This window comes from Muntiacus reevesi, chromosome 4, assembly GCF_963930625.1.
Source record: "Muntiacus reevesi chromosome 4, mMunRee1.1, whole genome shotgun sequence".
NCBI lineage: Eukaryota > Metazoa > Chordata > Mammalia > Artiodactyla > Cervidae > Muntiacus > Muntiacus reevesi.
Window position 1 is genome coordinate 144,170,362 of NC_089252.1, and position 20,330 is coordinate 144,190,691.

At 50.2% G+C, this 20,330-nt stretch overlaps 1 protein-coding gene across 1 annotated transcript in view; it reads right to left on the bottom strand.

Moving 5' to 3' along the window:
* Positions 1–4,362: 4,362 nt before the first annotated feature.
* The window catches only part of ACVR1B (activin A receptor type 1B), a 34,441-nt gene continuing 18,473 nt past the window's right edge, over positions 4,363–20,330 (bottom strand). The window contains exons 3-9 of the mRNA XM_065934360.1: positions 19,841–20,089; positions 16,838–17,068; positions 14,119–14,286; positions 12,741–12,897; positions 11,621–11,745; positions 8,850–8,980; positions 4,363–7,478 (exon numbers count right to left, since the gene is read on the bottom strand). Of these exons, the coding sequence (XP_065790432.1) occupies positions 7,353–7,478; positions 8,850–8,980; positions 11,621–11,745; positions 12,741–12,897; positions 14,119–14,286; positions 16,838–17,068; positions 19,841–20,089 (1,187 nt within the window). The 3' untranslated portion in view covers positions 4,363–7,352. The remainder of the gene's footprint in view (positions 7,479–8,849; positions 8,981–11,620; positions 11,746–12,740; positions 12,898–14,118; positions 14,287–16,837; positions 17,069–19,840; positions 20,090–20,330) is intronic.

A 20,330-nucleotide genomic window follows, 5' to 3' on the forward strand; every position in this document is an offset into this window, starting at 1 on the left:
TGCAGGCCACTGAGGGAGGCCTGGGCAGCTGGTGGGCAGCTGACTGGGCAGGGAGCGGTTGTTTTCTTTAATGGCTCCTATTTCCCAACTGTTTCCACAGGCTAGTGTCTGTGTGTGGCACTGGGGTCCAGGGAAGCCCAGCAGCAGAGGCGGGAGGGGGGAGGGGGGTCTGGGAACTGGAGCAAGGTGGACATGGCAGTTTGTTTGTGTTGGATACAGTGGCCTCTGAGTCTGATCCCAGTCAGAGGTCAGGGACTATCTTGCCTCCTTAGGTGGGATGGCAAGATATTAGTATCTCAGGCTTGGACAGGTTAGACTGGCAGAGGGGAGACAGGGTCAGCTCTTTAGTTTTCCTTACAGCATCCACTTAGCACTTTTAGGACAGAGGGCATGTATTATTTTGTCCCGCCTCATTTCAGACAGGTACAGATAGCTAGGAAAGAAAATGACACCTTTCAGGGCCCCGGACTCCCCACATCTCCTCCCTCCTGGCAAACCCAGCTGCTCTGGTGGTCCACCCCTGGCTCCTTCTCCCTGGGACAGCATTGTACACGAGGCTAAGATTCTCCTGTAGACTCCGAAATGAAACTGGCTCCTCCTCACTGTCCGAATCTGACCGTGCTCCCAGCCTGATCGTCCTACCCACTGCCTCTCCCTGTCCTCCAGCGTTTCCTGCTCCACCACTCCGGTAATTGCCTTCTCAAGTCAGCACCGTGTTCTTCCGCAAACACAAGATCACATGACTCCGCTGCTCAGAACCCACCGAGGGCTTGTTCCTACATGCGGAACGACAAAGAGGTGTTCACTTATGGGACAACTCCACATAAACACGCTACTGCGAATTTGGAGACCCTGTCGGGACTCAAGAGGGAAAGTGATGGAGACTGGCAGCCTGAGGTGGCTGTCACAGGGAGGTGGTGGCATTGGTGGCCCTCGGGATGCAGTCCTGACTTCTCAGCAGCTCTAAGAGATTTCCTCTGTGCACCCTGGCTCCCTTGCTCTAGGATATTGAACATTTATGGTTCTTTTTTTATTTTAACTAATTACTTTTGGCTGTGCTGGGTCTTCCTTGCTGTGCCTGGGCTTTCTCTATTTGCAGCCAGCAGGGGTTACTCTTCCTTGAGGTGTGTGGGCTTCTCATTGTAGTAGCTTCTCTTGGTGGCTTTGTTACAGAGCACAGGTGCTAGAGTATGTGTTCAGTAGTTGTGGCAAGTAGGCTTAGTTGCCCCATGGCATGTGGAATCTTCTTGGACTAGGGATTGAACCTGTTTCCCCTGGTCTGGCAGGCGGATTCTTAACCACTGGACCACCAGGGAGGTCCCACCTTTAGTTCTTGAACGGTGACACTCTTTTTGACCAAATCTCCTGTCCCCAGTCAGTAGGCCAATGCCGAACCCAAAAGAGATGAGACATCACCTCTCTTGACCCCATCTTCCTGTGTTCCCAGAGTATTTCGTGTCTGCCCTTATCATAGCACTTAACTCGCTCCATTGTAATTACCTATTAACTAGTCCACTCTATCTGGTGGGGAGCCCCTGGAGGACTGGCTTTCCCTAGGCACCTCACCTGTGCTTCCATGATGCGTTACACATGGCTGTGTAGCAGGACTTGCTAAAACCTGCCCTCCTGTTCTCTGTGCAGATTCTCTCCATCTCAAAGGGCAGGGGCCACAGATTGTTCATTCTTCTGTTCTGCCTACTGCTTTACACACTAAGGTTGTTGAACAAATGCTTCTTACTTAATAATAATGAATTTAGAGCCCAGTCCATCCTGTTGCTCCTTAAACTTCCCTATCCCATTGTCCTCCATCCTTGACCTCCAAGGACCATTCCCAGGTGGATCCAGAGCTATCTGCCATAGTGCTTAAATCTGATCCTGTCTGGCCATGGGATGCCCAACTCCTCTTGGGGTGTGGTTCCAGGGGTTTGGTCAAAGACAAGTCTGGATGTTACTGTGAAGTTATGTTTTAGGTGTGATTAACATTTAAATCAACAGACTTGCAATAAAGCAGGTAACCCTCCATAGGGTGGATGGGCTTTACCTAATCAGTTGAAGGGCTTAAAAGATTGCGGTCCCTTGAGGAAGAAGAAATTTTGCCTCCACACTGTCTTCTTTCCTGCCTCTCTAGCCTGTCACCCTGCTCTGCAGATTTCAGATTTGCCAGCCGCACAGTTGTGTGAATCAATTCCTTTAAATATCTATCCATCCAGGCTATTAGTTTCATTTCTCTGGTGAACCCTAATAAACCATTCCTGTCTTGACCCAAAGCTTTCCCCAGGCCTTCATTACATGTCCCTCACATGTTCCTGTGTGTCTCTTAAACTTTTGCTATTCTACCCCTCATTTTGTTTTGGTTGTATTTAGCAAGCATTTCCTCCAGACTGTAGATCAGAAGACATGGTCTGGTGGGAGGACGGCAGGGACAGAAATTTTAAATGTGGGCAACAAAACCCCCACATTCAAACGAATTCAGGTCTCCTGTGTCATGGGCCTTACAAAGGTGAAATGTTAGTAACCTTAAAGGGCACATGAAGAGGTCCCAGTGTGGTTGCCTTCTGATTTTCAAAATGATGGAAGTTGAACCTGCAGTTCTTAGCCTAGTGGATTTGGGGTCCATAGTTGGCAAGATGACTCACTACTGATTAGCTTTTGAACTGGGATGAGGTCCACTATAACCCACTTCACCTTTCCTTTTGACAAACACAAGAATACCTTGCTACATCTGCCAGGTGCTTGTGCCTTTGCTGTTATTTTGTCCATTAAAGAATTCTGGCCAGGATGCAAGGAGAATTTAATTAGTGGCTGATTTGGGTTACTGGGATGTATGCCAGACTTAAAAGCCAACTTCTAGAGGAAAGTTGCTTGATTTTCTCCAGTCCAACAGTCTCAGATGACAGGACAATATAAAACTCTGGGTAACAAATCAGAATTTTAAAATATTGAGAGGCTGGAGCCATTGGCAGGTTCTATGGTAAAATTTAACGGGGTAAACACATAACATCCTGTACTTGAGTTCAAAAATACCAATTTCTCACATACAGGATGAAGGAGGCGGGGGGGGGGGGGGTCTGGATTTTACTCAACCCGCGACATGCGGTGCAGTCCTGGGATGTGACCTGAAGGTGTCAAACAGTCTGGGATTCTCATCCTAGTCTGTGCTGTCAGTCAATGTCCGGGTGGAGTGCTACGTGCCCTCCGTGGCCCCAGGCTCCAGCCAGGTTCTTGGGAAGCAGCCAGCATGGGGGAAGGACATGGCGTCATGGAGGCGGGATGTGCCGAGGCTGAGGGGCTGCAGTCTCTGACCAGACACTGTGGACCCAAGGTCTTTTCCACCCTTGTGAGCTACGTACGTGGGCAATTTGTCTTCTCTAACCATCAGTTTCCTAATCCACAGAGGATAATAATGGCCACCTCATGTTGTTTTGAGGATGAAAGCAGTTCATGTATGTAAGGCCAATTTGGGCACACTGCCTAGCACACAGTAACTTTTAAGTAAGTATTTGCTAATATTGATGGGAAAAGCTCTAAGCTTTGCAAGATTCATGAAAACATAACAGCTACTTTCAAGTATTTTAAGGGACCTTAAATGGAAGAGCGAATTAGTGCTCTGAACCATCTGTGAAGAGAACTCACACGGAGGCTGCCCAGTTCTATGCAAAGAAGAGCTGTCCGCTGAGCAGATGGCCAGCAGGTGGGGGCTGTGGTCCTGAGTGTCACGGCATGAGGTTATAGCCACTTGGCAGGGATGCTGTGGGGGAGTCAAGCACGTGATCGGTGATGGACCTCTGGAGTCCCATCTAAACTTGAGATCCTATGATTCTAGACTTTGTCTCTTGGGTTCCTCGGCTTAGAGATTCTTAAAGACATTCACAGCCACCCACACACTGAAAATCCCCGAGTAACCACTGTACACTCCCATTTCAAAGTCCCCTAACCCATCCCCAAATTCACATTTCTACTCCAAGTCAGGAGTGGGGAAGCGAAAACTGAGGAGGGTCTAGGCTGCTGTGGAGACTAGGTGGCTTGTGACTTACCAGGATCAAGACCCTCTTTTATATAGAGAGAAAACTGCCAAAAGACAAATACAGACAAAGCCCAAGAGAAGGTGTTGAGTTTGTCCTCCATTTCCTCTCCAGGCCAGGCCCTCCCTCTATGAAATGCAGAGAAACAGCCTCAGGAAGACCCCGCGATGTTCCAATCAGGTCCTCTTCTGGCGTGAGCTGCTGTAGCAGATGTTCATGAACATCATGCCCTGGCAAGTGGGAGGGGAAAGATACTACCTGAGAGCATCTGCCCAACTCCCCTGACAAAGGCCGGGCAGCCAGTCGGTATACAGATGTCAAACAGACAGCACCAGAGAGGCTCTGTGAATAAAACTTTAATAATGTACAGCAGAAATTGGACAGGCTCATTCTTATATTAAAACAAAAGATTTCCTATATTACAACTTATTTACATTTGCATACTGAAGAGGTAAAGTGTCTAAGTGGCTATTTTACAGTCCATTCTAATAAAATGTACAAAAACAAACAGAAGTACCGAGAATGCCGTTCAGGGGCCTTGATGGCGACGTTAAGAACGGGCTTGGACTTGGTCTGTGAATCCAAAATCCAGAGGTGCAGGTAGCCCTATGGATCAGGGTTAGCCTCAGGGAGCCAAAACCACAGCTTTAGTTTCTCCCCAACTCTCTAACTCCTAACTGGTGGGTTAAGAGTGGCGGCAGTGGGGCTGGGAGCTTCCCCCCAGAACTGCTGAGTCTTCCCCGGAGGTGGAGGAGTGTGTGGTGAGGACAGCTGGGCCACCTGGGCAGTGGGCTAGTGGCTTGGGAGTCCCTGGGTCGAGGAGTGTCGGCAGATCCCAGAGGCTGGTTGAGGCAGGGAGTGAGGAGTCTGAGTTCCATCAGCTCCCATAACCCGCCAAGCTCTGCCGGAGGGCAGACAAGAAGGGGGAAGCGCGTCAGCAGGGGTAGGAAAAGAAGATCCCCCAATGACACAATTGGTATTTAAGGGAAATTAATCAGTAGCCAGTAAATTGGCCCAAAGGGTGAGGGGAAGATCTCCTTTAACGCAAGGAAAGAAGCACTACACCGGGAAAATAAATAGGAAGGCCAGGGCACTGGGGAGACGGATGGAAGTGGGGGGAGGGCTCCCCCCTCCTCCACAAGCTTTGGCAGAGAATCGCTGGGCTAGAGGCAGGGATGCATTGAGGCTGCACACACATCGTGCCTCCCCTGTGGGGCAGGAAGGGAGCTCTGGATGAACGCAGTGATGGGGGGTTTTACTGCCCACCACCGGCCTCTTTGGTGGGGGACAGGGGGGCATCCTCGCCTCCTTAGTGGTCTTGAATAAGAGCAATCGCTCCAGGCTCAAAAGGCTCAGAACCAACTATGAAAACTTCTGGTCTCAAGATAGGCACCCCCTGACTTGAGTCAGTCCCATTGTCGGCGCTCCAAGAGCAGGACCCAAGCCTATCTTTGTTCACAGCTGTATTTCCCAGCACCCAGCATGGTGCCTGACACCCAGCTGGTACTCAGCGAGTGTCTGCTGAGTGAGTGCCTGGAAAAGGTGCAACCTGTGGGTGACGCACAAAAAGCTAGAGCCCCAGTGCAAAACCCACTTTGGGTGGGACTGGGCAGGGAGGCAGGACGCCAGCAAGACCAACCCCCAGGGCAGAGGAACTCTTGCAGCTGAGGTGGGGGGGGGAGCAGGCTCAGGTACAAGGACAGATATTTCCAGTGTGATTGAGCTGTGTGCGTCTGATTGAAGCATTTTTTTTGTGTGGTTGTTTTTATAGGGATTTCCTTAAAAACAAATGGATTGAGAGGTAATTATCACATAGAGATGGTTTTCCTTTTATAAAAACTTAACAGTATTTAAAAAAAGTAAAAATCCAGACCCTCCCAATAAAATTAAAAAAAAAAAAAAGAAAGAAAGAAAGAAAACCAAACCACTCCAGTTAAGTTATGGCTTCAAAGTTATTATATACCTAAGATATGCTGACCGAACCACCACCCACAACCGTGCTTCTAGACGTCGTTAAATACTACACTCAGGTTAAATAACAGGTTCAGCTCAGGCTGTTCCCTTTAGTAAAGCCCCTGAAGTGGATGCAAGTCTCACATCTTCCCTCCACCATGATCGGATAACCCAGTAAAAGACCCATGCAGATGCCTCCCTCCCCCCCAGCCTCCCTCCCCAGCCCTCATCCCCGCTTCCCTTCCCCGCCCTAAACCCACCACCACCGAAAATACACAACTGCTGTCTCCAGAATCTGGGATATGAAAGACAGATGTGACATTCCAGTCTGAGTCTCCCCAGGTCTGGGCTGCAAATTCCTCGGCCCCTCCTTGATGCCGCTGAGGATGATGCCCTTAGGCTGGCTCATTTCCCACGGTGGCCGCTGACCACAACACCCCAGGTTTCCGCCGAGATGCTTGCCCTGCCCATCCCACCCTCCTCCCTCACATTTGGACCCAAAAGCCTCGCCTGCCACGGACAACTGGGCCAGCTTTGGTTCCACAGTCTGAAGTGGAGAAGGAGGGCCAGGCGACACAGGGGCGGGCGGAATAGCCTGCTGGGGGGGGCGGGTACGACTGTGGAGTGGGGGTTCTGGAAGGAGGGGTGGGGAGGGAGGCCACCGGGAGGGGCACCAGGGAAACTAGGCGCTGCTCACTACTGAACAGAGGCACCAGCACGCAGAGACGGCATGACGACCACAGCCCCGACCTGCACATGCACAAAAAGCTCAAGCAGGTAAGTGCGCACCTACAGACACACACGGATACACACACACGTGTAAGGGCGTGGCACAGACCAGGCACAACAGGGGACGCACCTCGGCACATGCACACACGGCTGGACAGACAGGCACCAGCAGTCCCTCCAGGGGTCCTCGCGGGCGGAGAGGAGCCGGAGACCTGGAGCTGCCAGGAGGGGCCATCCTTCTGGTTCCCGGGCCGCTCGCTGCACTGGGGTTGGTCCCGGGGTAAAGCCCTCAGTGCTGCTCAGCACGGGGCCACACTCAGCTCCTCCCGGGCCGCGTGTCGCCACACCAGGCTCCTCGCTGGGGGCACCGGGCTCTGTGGGACATCCCACGACAGCCGGTCCGGGTCGCAGCATTGAGTTCTCCATGCCATTCGCTCTCAGAGGCTCCATGCCACTAGGAGGTAAATATCAAAGGTGTCTGTGTCTCAAACCCATCGTGGGAGTGAGCGAGTCTCCCGGGCTCTGTCCCTCTGTGGGCCAAGCTCCTGGCCACAGAGGGCTGGGCAGAAACGAGAGGTAGGCCTCCAGCTGATGCTCGACGCGGCCGCTCGGCTGTAGGTCCCGCGGCCTGGCGGCTGTGGGGGGCGGCTAGATCTTCACGTCCTCCTGCACACTGAGCTGAGACAGGGTCTTCTTGATGCGCAGCGCGGTCAGGCGGGCTGCGCCGTTGGCGTACCAGCACTCCCGCATCATCTTCCCCATCACCCGCAGCGCCTGCACAGAAACGGGGTCACTGGAGCCTGCCCCGCTGCTGCCTGCCCGATCCCCCACCTGCCCTCCTTCTGACCCCGGGGAAATGCCCGCGAGCCCACTCCCCCGGGGCTCGCCAGTCCTTAAGGGACCGCCTGTGGAGGGGCCTTCTCCGCAAGCATGGTCCACTATTCCCCTAAGTCCGGGTGAACTTGAGAGCAAGACCTGCCACAGCCTGTGATCTGAAAACCACTTCTGGAAGGTCCGAGTAGCCACGCTTATGACTGTTTACTGATGGCTTTCTCAAAGCAGCAGGTGAAGCAGGGACAACCCCCGCAGGCGCACGCACGCAGCGGTGACCCCACGTTCACCCGCAGAGACACAGCGGAGGAGGAGGGGGAGGAGGCAGCGGTTTGCCGCCAGGGCCTGGATGACACAGGCGGCCACGGCGGACAGGCGCGGGGTGGACCTGGGGGGCCACCGGTGGAGGCTACAGAGCTCCCTGACTGCTGCCCCAGGCCAGTGTTCTCGATTCCTTCAGCAGTGGGACCTGTTCTCCCAAGCGGAGTCCCGACCCACGAAGAGCCCTGACTGAAGACGGAGTGTGGGGGGCAGCTAGAGACTGGCTCTCTGCTTCCCTCACCCTCTGAAGTAAACGGGCCCTGAGGTTCCGAGGAATACTGTGGAAAATGCTGCTCTGTCAGGCAAAGAGGAGGCGCCACTGAAATGCGCAGACTCTGTTCCTCAACGCAGAGCTGCCCTCTAGTGGTGACACGCCTTAACGCAGAGCCACCAGTGAAAAGGAGCCCCAGGAGCACCAGCTAAGCAAATCCTGCACCCCCACTCTAGCACTCCACAACTCCAGGTTTATTAGGAATCTAGATCATAGAGAGAGAAAAATTTGTCCTCGCATCTATTATTTCCACCGAATGTCGTCCCCTTCCCACTGCATCCACCATTAACCCCAAATCCAAACCCTCTGCACCCTCCTCGTTTCTGAGTTTTCAGAAAGTCACCTCCCTCAGACCTGTTTTCTCACTGAGTCCACCTCTCACTTGCTGACCCCCTGTGGATGCTGCTTCTGAACTCTCCCATAGAGCTCAGCTCACCCACTATGGCTCCAAAGCCATTTTTCTAGTTGGACAGGTCTAACAGCCCACTCAGACTTTGTTTTGTCTCTGATCTGTGTCTTGGGAACAAGCCTTTCTTCTTCTAAGTTCCAAAGGGGACCCTACAGTGTCCAAGACAATGGCTTAGTATATAACAGCATGTAATAGTAACATAATAACTATTATTACATAGGTAGTAGCCCTGGGGTTCCCATTTTTGGGAAACCCTTCTCTAAGGTAGAGAAATTAGGCAGATAGAAGAGCACAGGAGACGGGCGCTTCCTACCTCATAACTCTGCCACCAGTTGGGGATGTTCGGACGGAGTTTCTGGTCACATACAACCTTCCGCATCTCCTCAATGGAAGGGTCAGAGGGCACTAGGTCATAATATGGCAGCTGATATTCTTCATGGACTCCTAGGAGAAAAAAAAATATCCACCAGAGTTACCAAAAGAAGGAAGGGGTTACTCAAAAGCCAGTGACAATACTCATGTCATGATCAATAAATCTGGCCTGCCACTAAGAGGAACCAGGGCTCCTTGGACAGCCTGGTCAACGCTAGGTATGGGACAAGATATACACGGGATTAGCCAGGAACATCTTTTCCATAACAAAAAGCAAGGAAACTATCAAAGACTACTAAGGTCATGTCAAAAAGTACCACCTTGAAAAGCTCCCAACTGGCCAAAGATGAGAATATTTAAGCAATAGTAAGACTTATAACATCAATGGAAACAAATATTTTAGGTCATCAGTTCATGATGACACTAAGAAGAAACAAACCAAAACTTCAGTCACCTTTGTAGGATGATGAAGAATAAACTCATTATTTTGAAAAATGGTAAATAAATGGAAAGAATCAAGTGTTTTTCCCACCTTTCCTTCCTTTTCAAATTAAACATCTTTGTAACCAAAGAGACAATAAGGGAACGTTTTTCTTTAATTAAAAATCTAGCTAATATGAGAAGTTTGACAGAATTGGAATGCTGGCACTTTTCAACCTCTGATAAATCTGGATTTGGACAATGATCAGCGATGGCTGTTATCGCAAAAAGAGAGATAACCACCATTACATGTGCCTTTAACGGAAGGATTTTGGGGGAAAATGATTCTAGTCTTTAGATGTAATTCCCATAGGAAATTCACAGCAACAGTAGAATGTGTAAACTCCATAAAGAAGCAATCAGGAAAATCTACATAGGAAAATCTTACAGGACAAAGGACCTGGATTCTCCAACTTTAAAAACTGCAGAAGAAAAAAAAAATGGAGTGGTCAGCTGTATATCATAAGAGACTTCAGAGGTATATCAATCAACTGCAGTGGATGGACATTCACCAAACTGTTTTTAAAAAAATTAGGAGACAACGGAGGAAATCTCAACACTAACTAATGTTAACTGATATTAAGAACTACTGGGACTTCCCCTGTGGTCCAGTGGTTAAGAATCTGTCCTCCTGGTGGGGGAACTAAGATCCCAGATGCCTCGAAGTAACTAAGTCCGTCAGCCACAATTAGAGAGGCTGAGCCCTGGAAGGAAAGATCCCACAGGACATTACGAGGACTCTGGGTGCTGCAACTAAGACCTGATGCAGACCAACTAATTAACTAACTGAGAGAGAAATAGCCAGTAAACCCACCAAAGCAGCTAAAAAATTTATAAAAAAGAATTACTGTTGATTTTTACAGTGTGATAACAGTACTCTATTTTTGAAGTCTTTTACCTTCTACAGCTACAAATGGAATTATTTTCCATAATAAAAAGTTATTAGTATTTTAAAAAATCAAATGTAACTTCCTCATGCCTTTTTTCCAGAAAAATTCTACTGTCCTGAGCTGATGGGACAGATTTTTTAAATGGAGTCTGACTTGGTAATTAGCTAAGATGCAGTTAGCTTCAACTCTGGCCTCAGTCTGCCAAGGTCTGAATCCTAGTTTATTAGCAGTGTGACTCTGGACAAATTACCTAACCTGTGACTCATATTCTTCATCTGCAAAATGGTGACAATTAACAGTACCCACTTCATAGGTTTGCAGTAAAGATTAAGTGAGTTTATACATAGCAAGTGGTGAATAAATCTTAGTACTATTATTACACACTTAGCCCCAATTTCTGGATGGTATGGAGAAAGAAAATTTAACTTGTTCACAGTTTAAAATCTGTGTGGCTAGATATATCTTAATCTCTTTTATTTGTATATCATGATCAAAATTTAAGATGTACAATACCTAGATGCCTCCCTATGACTCCGACCTTACCAAACATATCACAGGAGGAAAAAGGCAGCACAACACAGAAATGGGCTCTGCTGGAACACCCACCAGCTCTTTTTTATTAATTTAATTCACTTCCACTGATTTGGACTCTCTTACATCAAAGGTAAATGGCTAAGGGCAGAGTTCTAGTGGCTCTTGAACTTGATCACGTGACAGAATACTTGGACGTCACCGTAAAATTCTAACGTACTAAGCTGATGATAAAAAGTGTTTTCTGCCAAAACCAGTACTGCTTTTCACTGGGTTCTGACATGGTTGAGCAGTTGCAAATGCCAAAGATTTAAGAAAATATTACAGAAAAAAAAATTCACTGTGAGAAAATTCTATGTGTTAGTAAGCTTTCTGCTACGAATTGAGAAATCACCATTATCAATAAAACCCCACGTTCCGCAGGCAGGTGGCTTGAGAGCCAGTGTGTCAGAATACCCTGGCTTCAGTGTGAAGGAGACCCCCTGCATTAGTCCTGTGCTATTCCTGTTCAGGGCTTTCCCAACCTCAACAGACCACTAAAGACAGTGTGTTAAAAAAAAAAAAAAAAAAAGCCACATGAGCCTCTGGAATGGTCACCACAACATAGAACAAGAGTAAACACACTCTTAGCAACTGCTGCTCCCAGGTCCCCTCCCTCCGCTAGGATGAGAATCCTACGTGTGACGCGTGCTGGCATGAGGAATCTGACAAGCTGTGAAAAGAAAAGAGGCTGCAGTCAAAACCCAGGCTCTCAGGTGGCCTGGCACTCTGGATGGGGAGGTAGGAGCAGGGAAGGCAGGAAGAAAGGTACCTCCAGAGTTGCATCTTCGAGCAATCTCCCAGTACACAAGACCGAGGGCATAGATATCAGCACATTTAAAGGAGTCGAAGTGCTTCATGTTGATGGTTTCATCAAGTACTTCAGGGGCCATGTATCTGCAATAGCAAAGGAAATGTGGTCATGCATGGAAAACAATGACTCCTCTCCTGACTCAAAACACTGGTTCAAGGGTCCCCTGAATGTGGGACAGCCATCACCAAAGACTGCCCCTTGGGGAGGAGGAAGTGATGGATTCTTCTTATTGCAAACTCCCACGTTTCGCATTCATTCATTCCGTTTTTTAATTTTCTGCCAAGCAACACAGCATGTGGGATCTTAGTTTCCCAATCAGGGATTAAACCTGTGCCACCTGCAATGAAGGGCAGATTCCTAATCACTGGACCAGTGGGGGAGTTCCTGTCCCTTAGTTCTTTTTCTAAATATTTAGTTACTTATTAGGTTATGCTGGGTCTTAGTTGAGGCACACAGGATCTCTGATCTTTGCTGTGGCATGCAAACTCTTAGCTGCAGCATGTGGGATCTAGTTTCCCGACCAGGGATCAAACCTGGGCCCCCTGCACTGGGAACGTGGAGTCTTAACCCCGGGACCACCAGGGAAGTCCTTGTCCCTTATTTCTTACTTTACTTTTCTATGAAGCAGGAGGGAGACCCCACAGTCCTGAAGGGGGCCCCTTATTTTCTACCCTGGAGCACCTCTGCTCTTGCTAAGTGAAACTGCCCTCCACACCCCAAGCAAAACATGTGCTCTGCCTCCTCAGGGGTCCTGCACAGGCCACCCCTCCAGGCTGCATTCTCCCTTCCGGCTAGCCAAGCCCGGCGCCTGTTCCCCTTCCAAACCTTGCTCCAAGCTCTCTTTCTCCACTGCCTCACCTGCCCAGCGTATACCTATGGGTATACGGTTCTGTGGAGGTATGCTGCTGACACTTGTATCTGCTCCATGCAACCTGTGTGGCTTTCCAGTGTGGGGGCAGGAGTTCAACTCAACCGCCAGTTGTCTGACCACACTCCCTCTCCCGTGCACATGGGCCAGGGCACACATGGGCTATCAGTACAAGCGTTGGGCAAGGGCACAGGCCCTGGGCCTTCCTACCGTTTAGTTCCCACCCTCTGGTTAGGGGCAATGTCAATGGTGTCCGTGACCGCATCGTGACGGACAGCCAGACCCAGGTCTGCGATGGCGCACATGCCATTTTTCTTCACCAGGATGTTCTTTGACTTTAAGTCTCGATGAGCAATTCCAGGTTTCCCTGGTGGAGGATAAAAACAGGGATCTTTAGAGAAAGACAGCATAAGTGTTTAAAGCACAGTCTCTGCAGCCGGATATGGGGGTTTCAGTTCTGGTTTTGCCCCCCACTAACCCAGGAAATGCAACTTAATCTGTCTGTACATTGGTCGTCTCATCCATAAAATGAGAGTAAACACCAGTGTGTGTGTGTGCGTGCTAAGTTGCTTCAGTCGTGTCCGACTCTTTGGGACACTATGGACTGCAGCCCACGAGGCTCCTCTATCCATGGAATGCGCTAGGCAAGCATATTGGAGTGGGTTGCCATGCCCTCCTCCAGGGGATCTTGCCGACCCGTGGATTGAACCCACGTCTCTGATGTCTCCTGCACTGGCAGGCAGGTTCTTTACCACTAGCGCCACCTGGGAAGCCTAAACACCAGTACTTCATGGGAATGTTGTGAAAGTTAAATATATTAATGTGGGTGATTCAAGCGCTTAGACAGGGCATGCAGATTAGCTAACATTACTTTATGAATGCTATTCCTGCTCACCTTCCCTGAACTCATATACTCCTGTACAGAATAGTCAAGGACTTGAGAAAAAGCTGCTATACTGACTAGGTTCTCAGAACCAAACAGGGGAGGTAAGAACCACTACTTTCTCTGCAAGGTCTAGGGATAGTGTCAAACTCTCACGGCTGGTTTTTGATCACAGACAGAAAGAGCTCCTGCCCAACTGGCCAGGCACCAGGAAGCAACGTGCCACCTGCCAAGACCTGGGAGCTCCCCAAAGGCTGATGTCAGTCAACAAGCAGGGACACCCGAGGTAGTGTTCCTGCAGGAGAACCCTCCCAGACAGCAGAGCCCAGCGTCTAACCATCCAGCTGACCCAACGATGAGTGCGTGCGCTTACTAAACTGAATCTCGGCACAGTGGTTCAATCCATCTTCTCATTCCCTTCATTTACCTGTGAACTGTGGGCATCTGAGACGATCTCTCAGTTAACACCAGCTTCCCAACCAACAACCACGCCAGGACACGGGGAACAACCAACCAACATTCCCCACAGGAGTCCCTCAGGGAGCTCTGAAGGCAGAGGCACCTCTCATTCCTACTCAAGTAAAGCTCAGAGCCCTCTCCATTAGCCCAGACCCCCGTCCCCGAGGCCCAGCTCCGGCTTTCTCAGCGCACAGGAGTTCCAGGAGCTCGACGGGGATGGGACGGCTGCTCAGCAGGTCCACTCACCTTGGGTGCCCACGATCTCCATGTGCAGGTGTGCTAGCCCGCTTGCGGCAGACAAGGCCAGCTTGATCATCCCCTCAATGGTCACCGTGTACCGGTTCAGATAGTCAAACAGGGAGCCGTGCTCGTGATAGTCCGACACGAGCCACAACTGTGTCCAGGTGCCGTTATCTGCAGAGAACCACAGTGGAGTTCCAGAAAAGGCACAACTACCAGCAGAAAGGGCAAGGTTGGCGAGGAAGAGTATATGTGCCACGCAAACCCCCCGTGACCCCCAAATTCCTGCTCCTCGCCCCCACACCTCCTGAGGCCCCTCGGTGCCCTTCTCATCTACAGCCGTCCACAGCTTTGGGCTCCAGGAAGATAAGAAGAACAGCTTTGCTTAGTTAGACCTGCTCCCTTCTGGCAGATGGCTGGAGGATTCTGAACCTTGCCTCCCCTATTCCAGATTTGAAATGTGAGGCCTTCAGAAGAACAGGGAGCATGTGCTTAGGGGAAGTAACAGGAGCATCTGTTTCTTTTGCTTCTGATCCTGACAAGATCCGCTCATCAAAACCATGACTGGCTGTGTCCTCCCCATCAAGGAGGAAGGCTTCGTAGGCCCTCCTCTGCGCTCCAAGACCCTTCGAGCATAGCCCAATCCCAGCACCATGCCCATCTGTAGCGCTTCTCTGAAGTCTACTGCTCCTACCAGGCTATGAGCTCTTCAAGAGAGGAGGAAAGAGCTCCTTTGTGCATTACTGTGTTCCGGGCCAAAAATGCTTTTCAATACATGAAGAGCACACTTTCCAAGGATTCCAGAGAGGAATCTTATCATCTGAGCCTCAGAAGAGCAATGGGAGGCAGTGAACACACACTTTCATCCAAGGGGAGGGGGATGTGCAGTGTACAGCGGGAAGGAGGGAGGGAGGGAGGGAGGGAGGGAGAGAAAGGAAAACCAAAGCTGGTAATCTAATGAGCTTGTGCTACTGTCAATATGAAGACTGGAAATTGGATTGAGATCTCCCAAATTCCAGGCTGGCCCTAGTTCTAGGACACTACACTACACATATCACGCTAACAAGACAAGAACTAAAGAGTCTGCTCTTCTCCTCCCCTGGCCCTGATGTGGGTTTCAACAGCCAGATCCTACTCACATGAGCTGCCAGAATCAATACTGGGAGTGGTTCCTGGGAAAGCACCAACCTTCGCTTCTCTGATTACCAGCAAGGGGTCCATCAAACACACCCCTGAGGTCCAGAGGAACCTGCTTATAAGTTTAAAGGGAAGATGTCTTTTTGAGCCTTTAAAATACATGTCCGATTTAAACTAATCATCAAAAGGTAATGCTGTTTTAAAAAGCACCAAGCTTACTGAGAAAGAGCAAGGAATTCTCTCCTCCCTCTCGTGAGAGGTCAAGGCTCTTCAGTCTGGGGGCAGCTGAGGCCCCTACAACCCCCACAGCACTGTGAGAAACAAGCAGCCTGCTGTTGTTTCAGGACAGAAAAACAAACACTTAGCATCTTCTGTAGCCTCTGCCAGCACCAACTTCTAAAATTGCTGGACCATGGAGCGAACTGTGTCCTGACTGCCAGAGACACTCTTCTAAAATGCAAACACCACCACCCACGGTCTTTCTGTCTTAAGTGCTCTGCCTGCCCAGGTGCCAGCTGTCCTCTCTTCCTGGGCACTGTACAGGCAGGAACTGTGCCTTGGTCTTATGTGTGATGACCCCAGGACCAGACAGTAGCCAATGAATATTATTCAATCAATGAATGAAATGTCAATTACTACCCTCTCTCTAAAATAAAATACAATCCTCTCGAAACGGCTCCCCATGACCTGGCCTCCGCCACCTCCCCACCCATGTCTCTGGCTGGAATGTTCTGAGTCACCTGCAGCTTCCCAAAGACACTACCCCTCTGCACATGAGTCTGAACTTCTCTTTTCATTGGCTTTTCTTTCTGACCAACTCCCTGCCACCTTTGCCTCAATCAAGCTCAGGTATGATCTCCGTGACCCTCATCTCACCCCCGTTTTGTGCTCACGGGAACACCTGTTGTTTGATTACTTCCTATAATCAACCATTAGTTTACTTTTCTCTTTTGCTAGTCAGTGAGGCTCTTAAAAATGAGTACATGCCTGGGCACATGAGAAAAACTCAAAAAAACTACAGCAAAACCAGCGGAGGAGGGAGGAGGAACCAAGGAACCTCAGATATAAGTGGATCAAAAGCTGAGCTTGAAGGCCGCAGTGGGGTAGCGGGGGAGGCAGGCTGTGGTTCTGGGGCGCCTGCTCCCCTGCAACAATGCATGTGATGCTACTCTGCCAAGGAGTGCGGGCCACAGGCTTTCCTGGGGCTGTCCTTTCCTTCCAGGTGTTAAAGCTTCCCTTTTTCCTTCCAGTTGTTTTCAGCGTAAGTTTACTGAAACTCCTCTAGGAACTACCCTGGGGGTGGGTTTGGGGGTATCACAGAAGGGCAAGCAAGCAGGTAGGATGAGGGCTTATTTATCTGTTTAATAACTGCTTGTTTACTTGCTTAATAACCTGGATTTCAGTACAAGCTTTTTGTAGAAGGAAAGTTTGAAAACCACTGCCTTACTCATATTCTTGTTCTATGGGGAGCAACTGTGACGGCAAAGAGAACTGCGCTGTCTCGTGGCTGTTCAGGCTCCCCAGTCATCCCTCCATCTGAGCCTCTGGAGGGCCCCGGGACACCCTGTCTGTAAGCCCAGCCCTTTACCTTTATTGTCAGCGGCGATGAACCCAAGGATGTTCTCATGGCGAAGCATGACTGTCTGGTAGATCTCTGCTTCCCGAAACCAAGACCGTTCCTCCCGAGAAGAGAATATTTTCACAGCCACATCACCGCCCCGCCAGCGGCCGCGCCACACTTCTCCAAACCGGCCCTTGCCAATAATCTCCTGTAAAACGATGGTCCGGGCCACTGTGCGCTGGACAAAAAGGGGTAACCCTGGGGACCAAAGAAGGGAAAGAAAGCCGACATTGTATACATTTGCTGAACTGTGCAACTCCCGCTCTCACGGCCACACTGGAGAAGCCCTTCCTTCCCACGGTGCCTCCTTGCTAGCGGTCCACTGACCACCGAGAGCTCGGGAGCCCAGATGGGGAAATGCATATGATTAGCTGTTCCTCATCCACGCAGGTTCTCCTCCCAGCCAGTATGGACGACAGATCTGAATGTAACTGTCTAACCGGATTTACTAACTCTTTAGCCAGCCTCCAGTGGGCCAGGCCACCCACAGCGCTTCATGTGGAAGAGCAAAGTCGGGGGTTGAGTGAGCGGAGCGCCTCTGGCTGCTCTGCCCAGTGGCCACTAGAGGGCAGTGCTGCGCGGCCCATGAAAGCCAACACCAGCTCAGGGCACACCAGGTTCCCACCGCTCTCCAAAGGGATCACAGTTCTGCTCACCGAGAGCTCCAGATGCAGCAGGACTGGTGGGGAGGACTGCCCAGGCTGGTTCTCAGATTAATTTCACTGTCTTTACAGGACTCATTTATCACCTCATTTGATCCATGCAAGGAGTGTCTCCCTCCCTCTCCAGTCAGCTCCACCATCGGGACTGACTCTTACTCTCCCTCTCCTTGACGGAACAAATCAAAGTGTTATCAACCCCCAAGCTGTTTACTGCCTGTTTACTATGCAAGAGGCACTTGCATAAATGACCTCATTTCCTCACAGCCACCCATAAGGTAGGTATTATTATCATGTCCATTTTACAAATGAGAAAACCAAGCCTCAAAGGGGAAGGTTAAGTTATTCACTGGAATTCATACAAGCTGTAAATGGCAAAGCACGCAGGACTGACTCTGAAGTTTATGCCTATAACTCCCAGAGCACAGAGCTGCCAAATGCTTCTCAATTTGGCCCCCTCCTCTCCCGGCCCTCCAGACCTGTTCTGACCTCCTTTGGAAGACTTCCAGCGGTCTCTCTGCCTGCCCTCTGACCTGGCCTGCCCCACACACCCCACACAGCCAGCCTCGCTCTGCCCTCCCTAACAGGGGGCTGCTAGATGGATGAATTCACCCTCCACACCAGCCAGGATTCCTTCCGCAGGAAAACATGAGCACACGCTTTCTCACACGACAGCCTTCGGTAGCTGCCTCTCCCCTCCCCAGACAAAGCACAGCCTGAGCATTTTCCCACCAGAGCCTGGACAAGCCGGCCTCTGGATCATTCCCTAAACACTCAGTGAATGTTCGTGTATCTTTGTCCTCTCGCTCAAGGGTTTTCCGGTGGCCTGGAATGTCCCCTGTCCTGTTCCCACTCTCAAAACTTCCCACGCAGGACCCCTTCAGACACGACCTCCTCTGTGAGATCCCTCCCCACAATCTCTTCTATCCAGTCCCGGCTTGGCCTCTTGCTCATATTGTTTACCCTGTATCACCCACAGGATGCTCAACACACACTTGTTAGTGTGAACTGAAAGTTACACAAGCAGCAAGGACTCATTACTTTAAGGCCACAGGATTAAAACCCCAGCACCTTGGAAGCTTTGCATATTCTGAATTAAGAGTGGACTAAACCAACCAGAGAGAAAGCAGTTACTTATCATTTCACTCCAGATGATGGAGTAGCCACCCTGGACCTGCCCTTGCCTCAGCTAATCCCGATCTTAAAAAAAAAAGACTCCAGAAAACCGAAGCGACCCTCCTCCAGCAGCAAATCAAGTCATAGAGCCAGTCAGTTCTAACCACTGCCCTACCCTCTTTGAGCAAAGAACAAGCCATATATTTTCTCTCTTCCTAAAAATATGCAGCTTTTAAATATATCCATCATCTTGGCACTCTCTACTGCAGAGCTTAATAAAGGCAAAACCACGGAAATTCAGAAGATGTCAGAGCTCAAAGTATTCCTGTGCTCAAGAAGGGATGTCTGGCCATGACTGATGGCATAATTTCCCCTCAGAAGAGTCTGTCATGGGCTGAAAAAACATACACCAACACACATGGAACTCTCATGGACATGAGCCTGTAAGTTTGAGTTAGAATAGCAACAGTGGCCTCTGTATCCACATTTCTCCCCATAGGAACAGAATACCACTGTCACTAAAATAACTATTTATCTTCCTAAAAAGACTGCTTTGTACTCCCAGCCACACTTACTAGCTAGGTCAGCTCTACTCTGAGACCGGAACCACCCAGTGGCCCTTACCCTAAGTTCTAGCCTCAGTTGAGTTCCATCTAAGAAAGGTTCGGTCACCAGGACAGGCAGCTCCGGAAGTGGTGCTGACGCCATGCTGGAAGCCCTGGCTGCTTTTATTTCAACTGCCACCATAAACCCCTGGGCAACTGGTACGAGTCAATGATTTACCCAACTCCAGCTCTCTGGCCTTACTCGGCGTCCTTAAACTCCCCTTGTGGTTGCTCACAGATCAATGATTAGCTGCCACCACCTCGCAGGAACCCGGCACACTCCAGTTTCTCAGAAGGGGCCCTGACACTGAGCACTCCGCTGCTCAGGCGGAACCAGGTGACTTTTAATAGCTGCATGGCTACAAGACTTGAAGAGAGGCAGGGGCTCTGGAAGGGAGAGTTCTGCAGCTGATCCTTGGAATTCCAGAGAAGGAGAGATTTTCTGTGAACCCCATCATCTTATTACGTGTCAAGACTCCCAAGAAGGGGAATTCTGAAAGCAAATAGCCAGCCTTCTTCCTGAACGTTCCATCGTGTTGGGAGGCAGTGAGGAAGGCTAATGGCTGGCCTGAGGCCTGAAGAGGCGGTACCTGAGCCAGACCCTGACGTGGAGAGGTCATAGACCAGGTCCTGGAGCGTCTTGTCCTTGGAGAGACACATCTCACACGAGGGGTCCTCCATGTCCAGCCTCTGGCGGTTGTGATAGACGCGCTGATGATAGTTAATAACAAGGAAAACAATGATGATGATGAGAAACAGGAGGAACACTGGGCCGGCAATAATGCCCACCAGCTCCACGGGGCCCCACATGGAGGGGTGTTCAGGCTCCTTGAGATGACCTGGGGCAGGTGAGAGAGGAGAGGGAAAGAAGAGAGTGAAAACGTGGGATCGCCAAGGCCTCCCTCTCCCCTGCTCCTCCATCCAGGTGGAAATGCCCCCTTCCTCTCCCCACACTTTGGCTTCACTGGGCTAGTGGATCTGTCTGGACACTCTCACATGCCAGCCTCTCCAGCTACGGCACCTTCCGCAGCGGTCAGAGCCACAACCCGCGAGGTCATTTCACAGTACTTCACGGTGTCT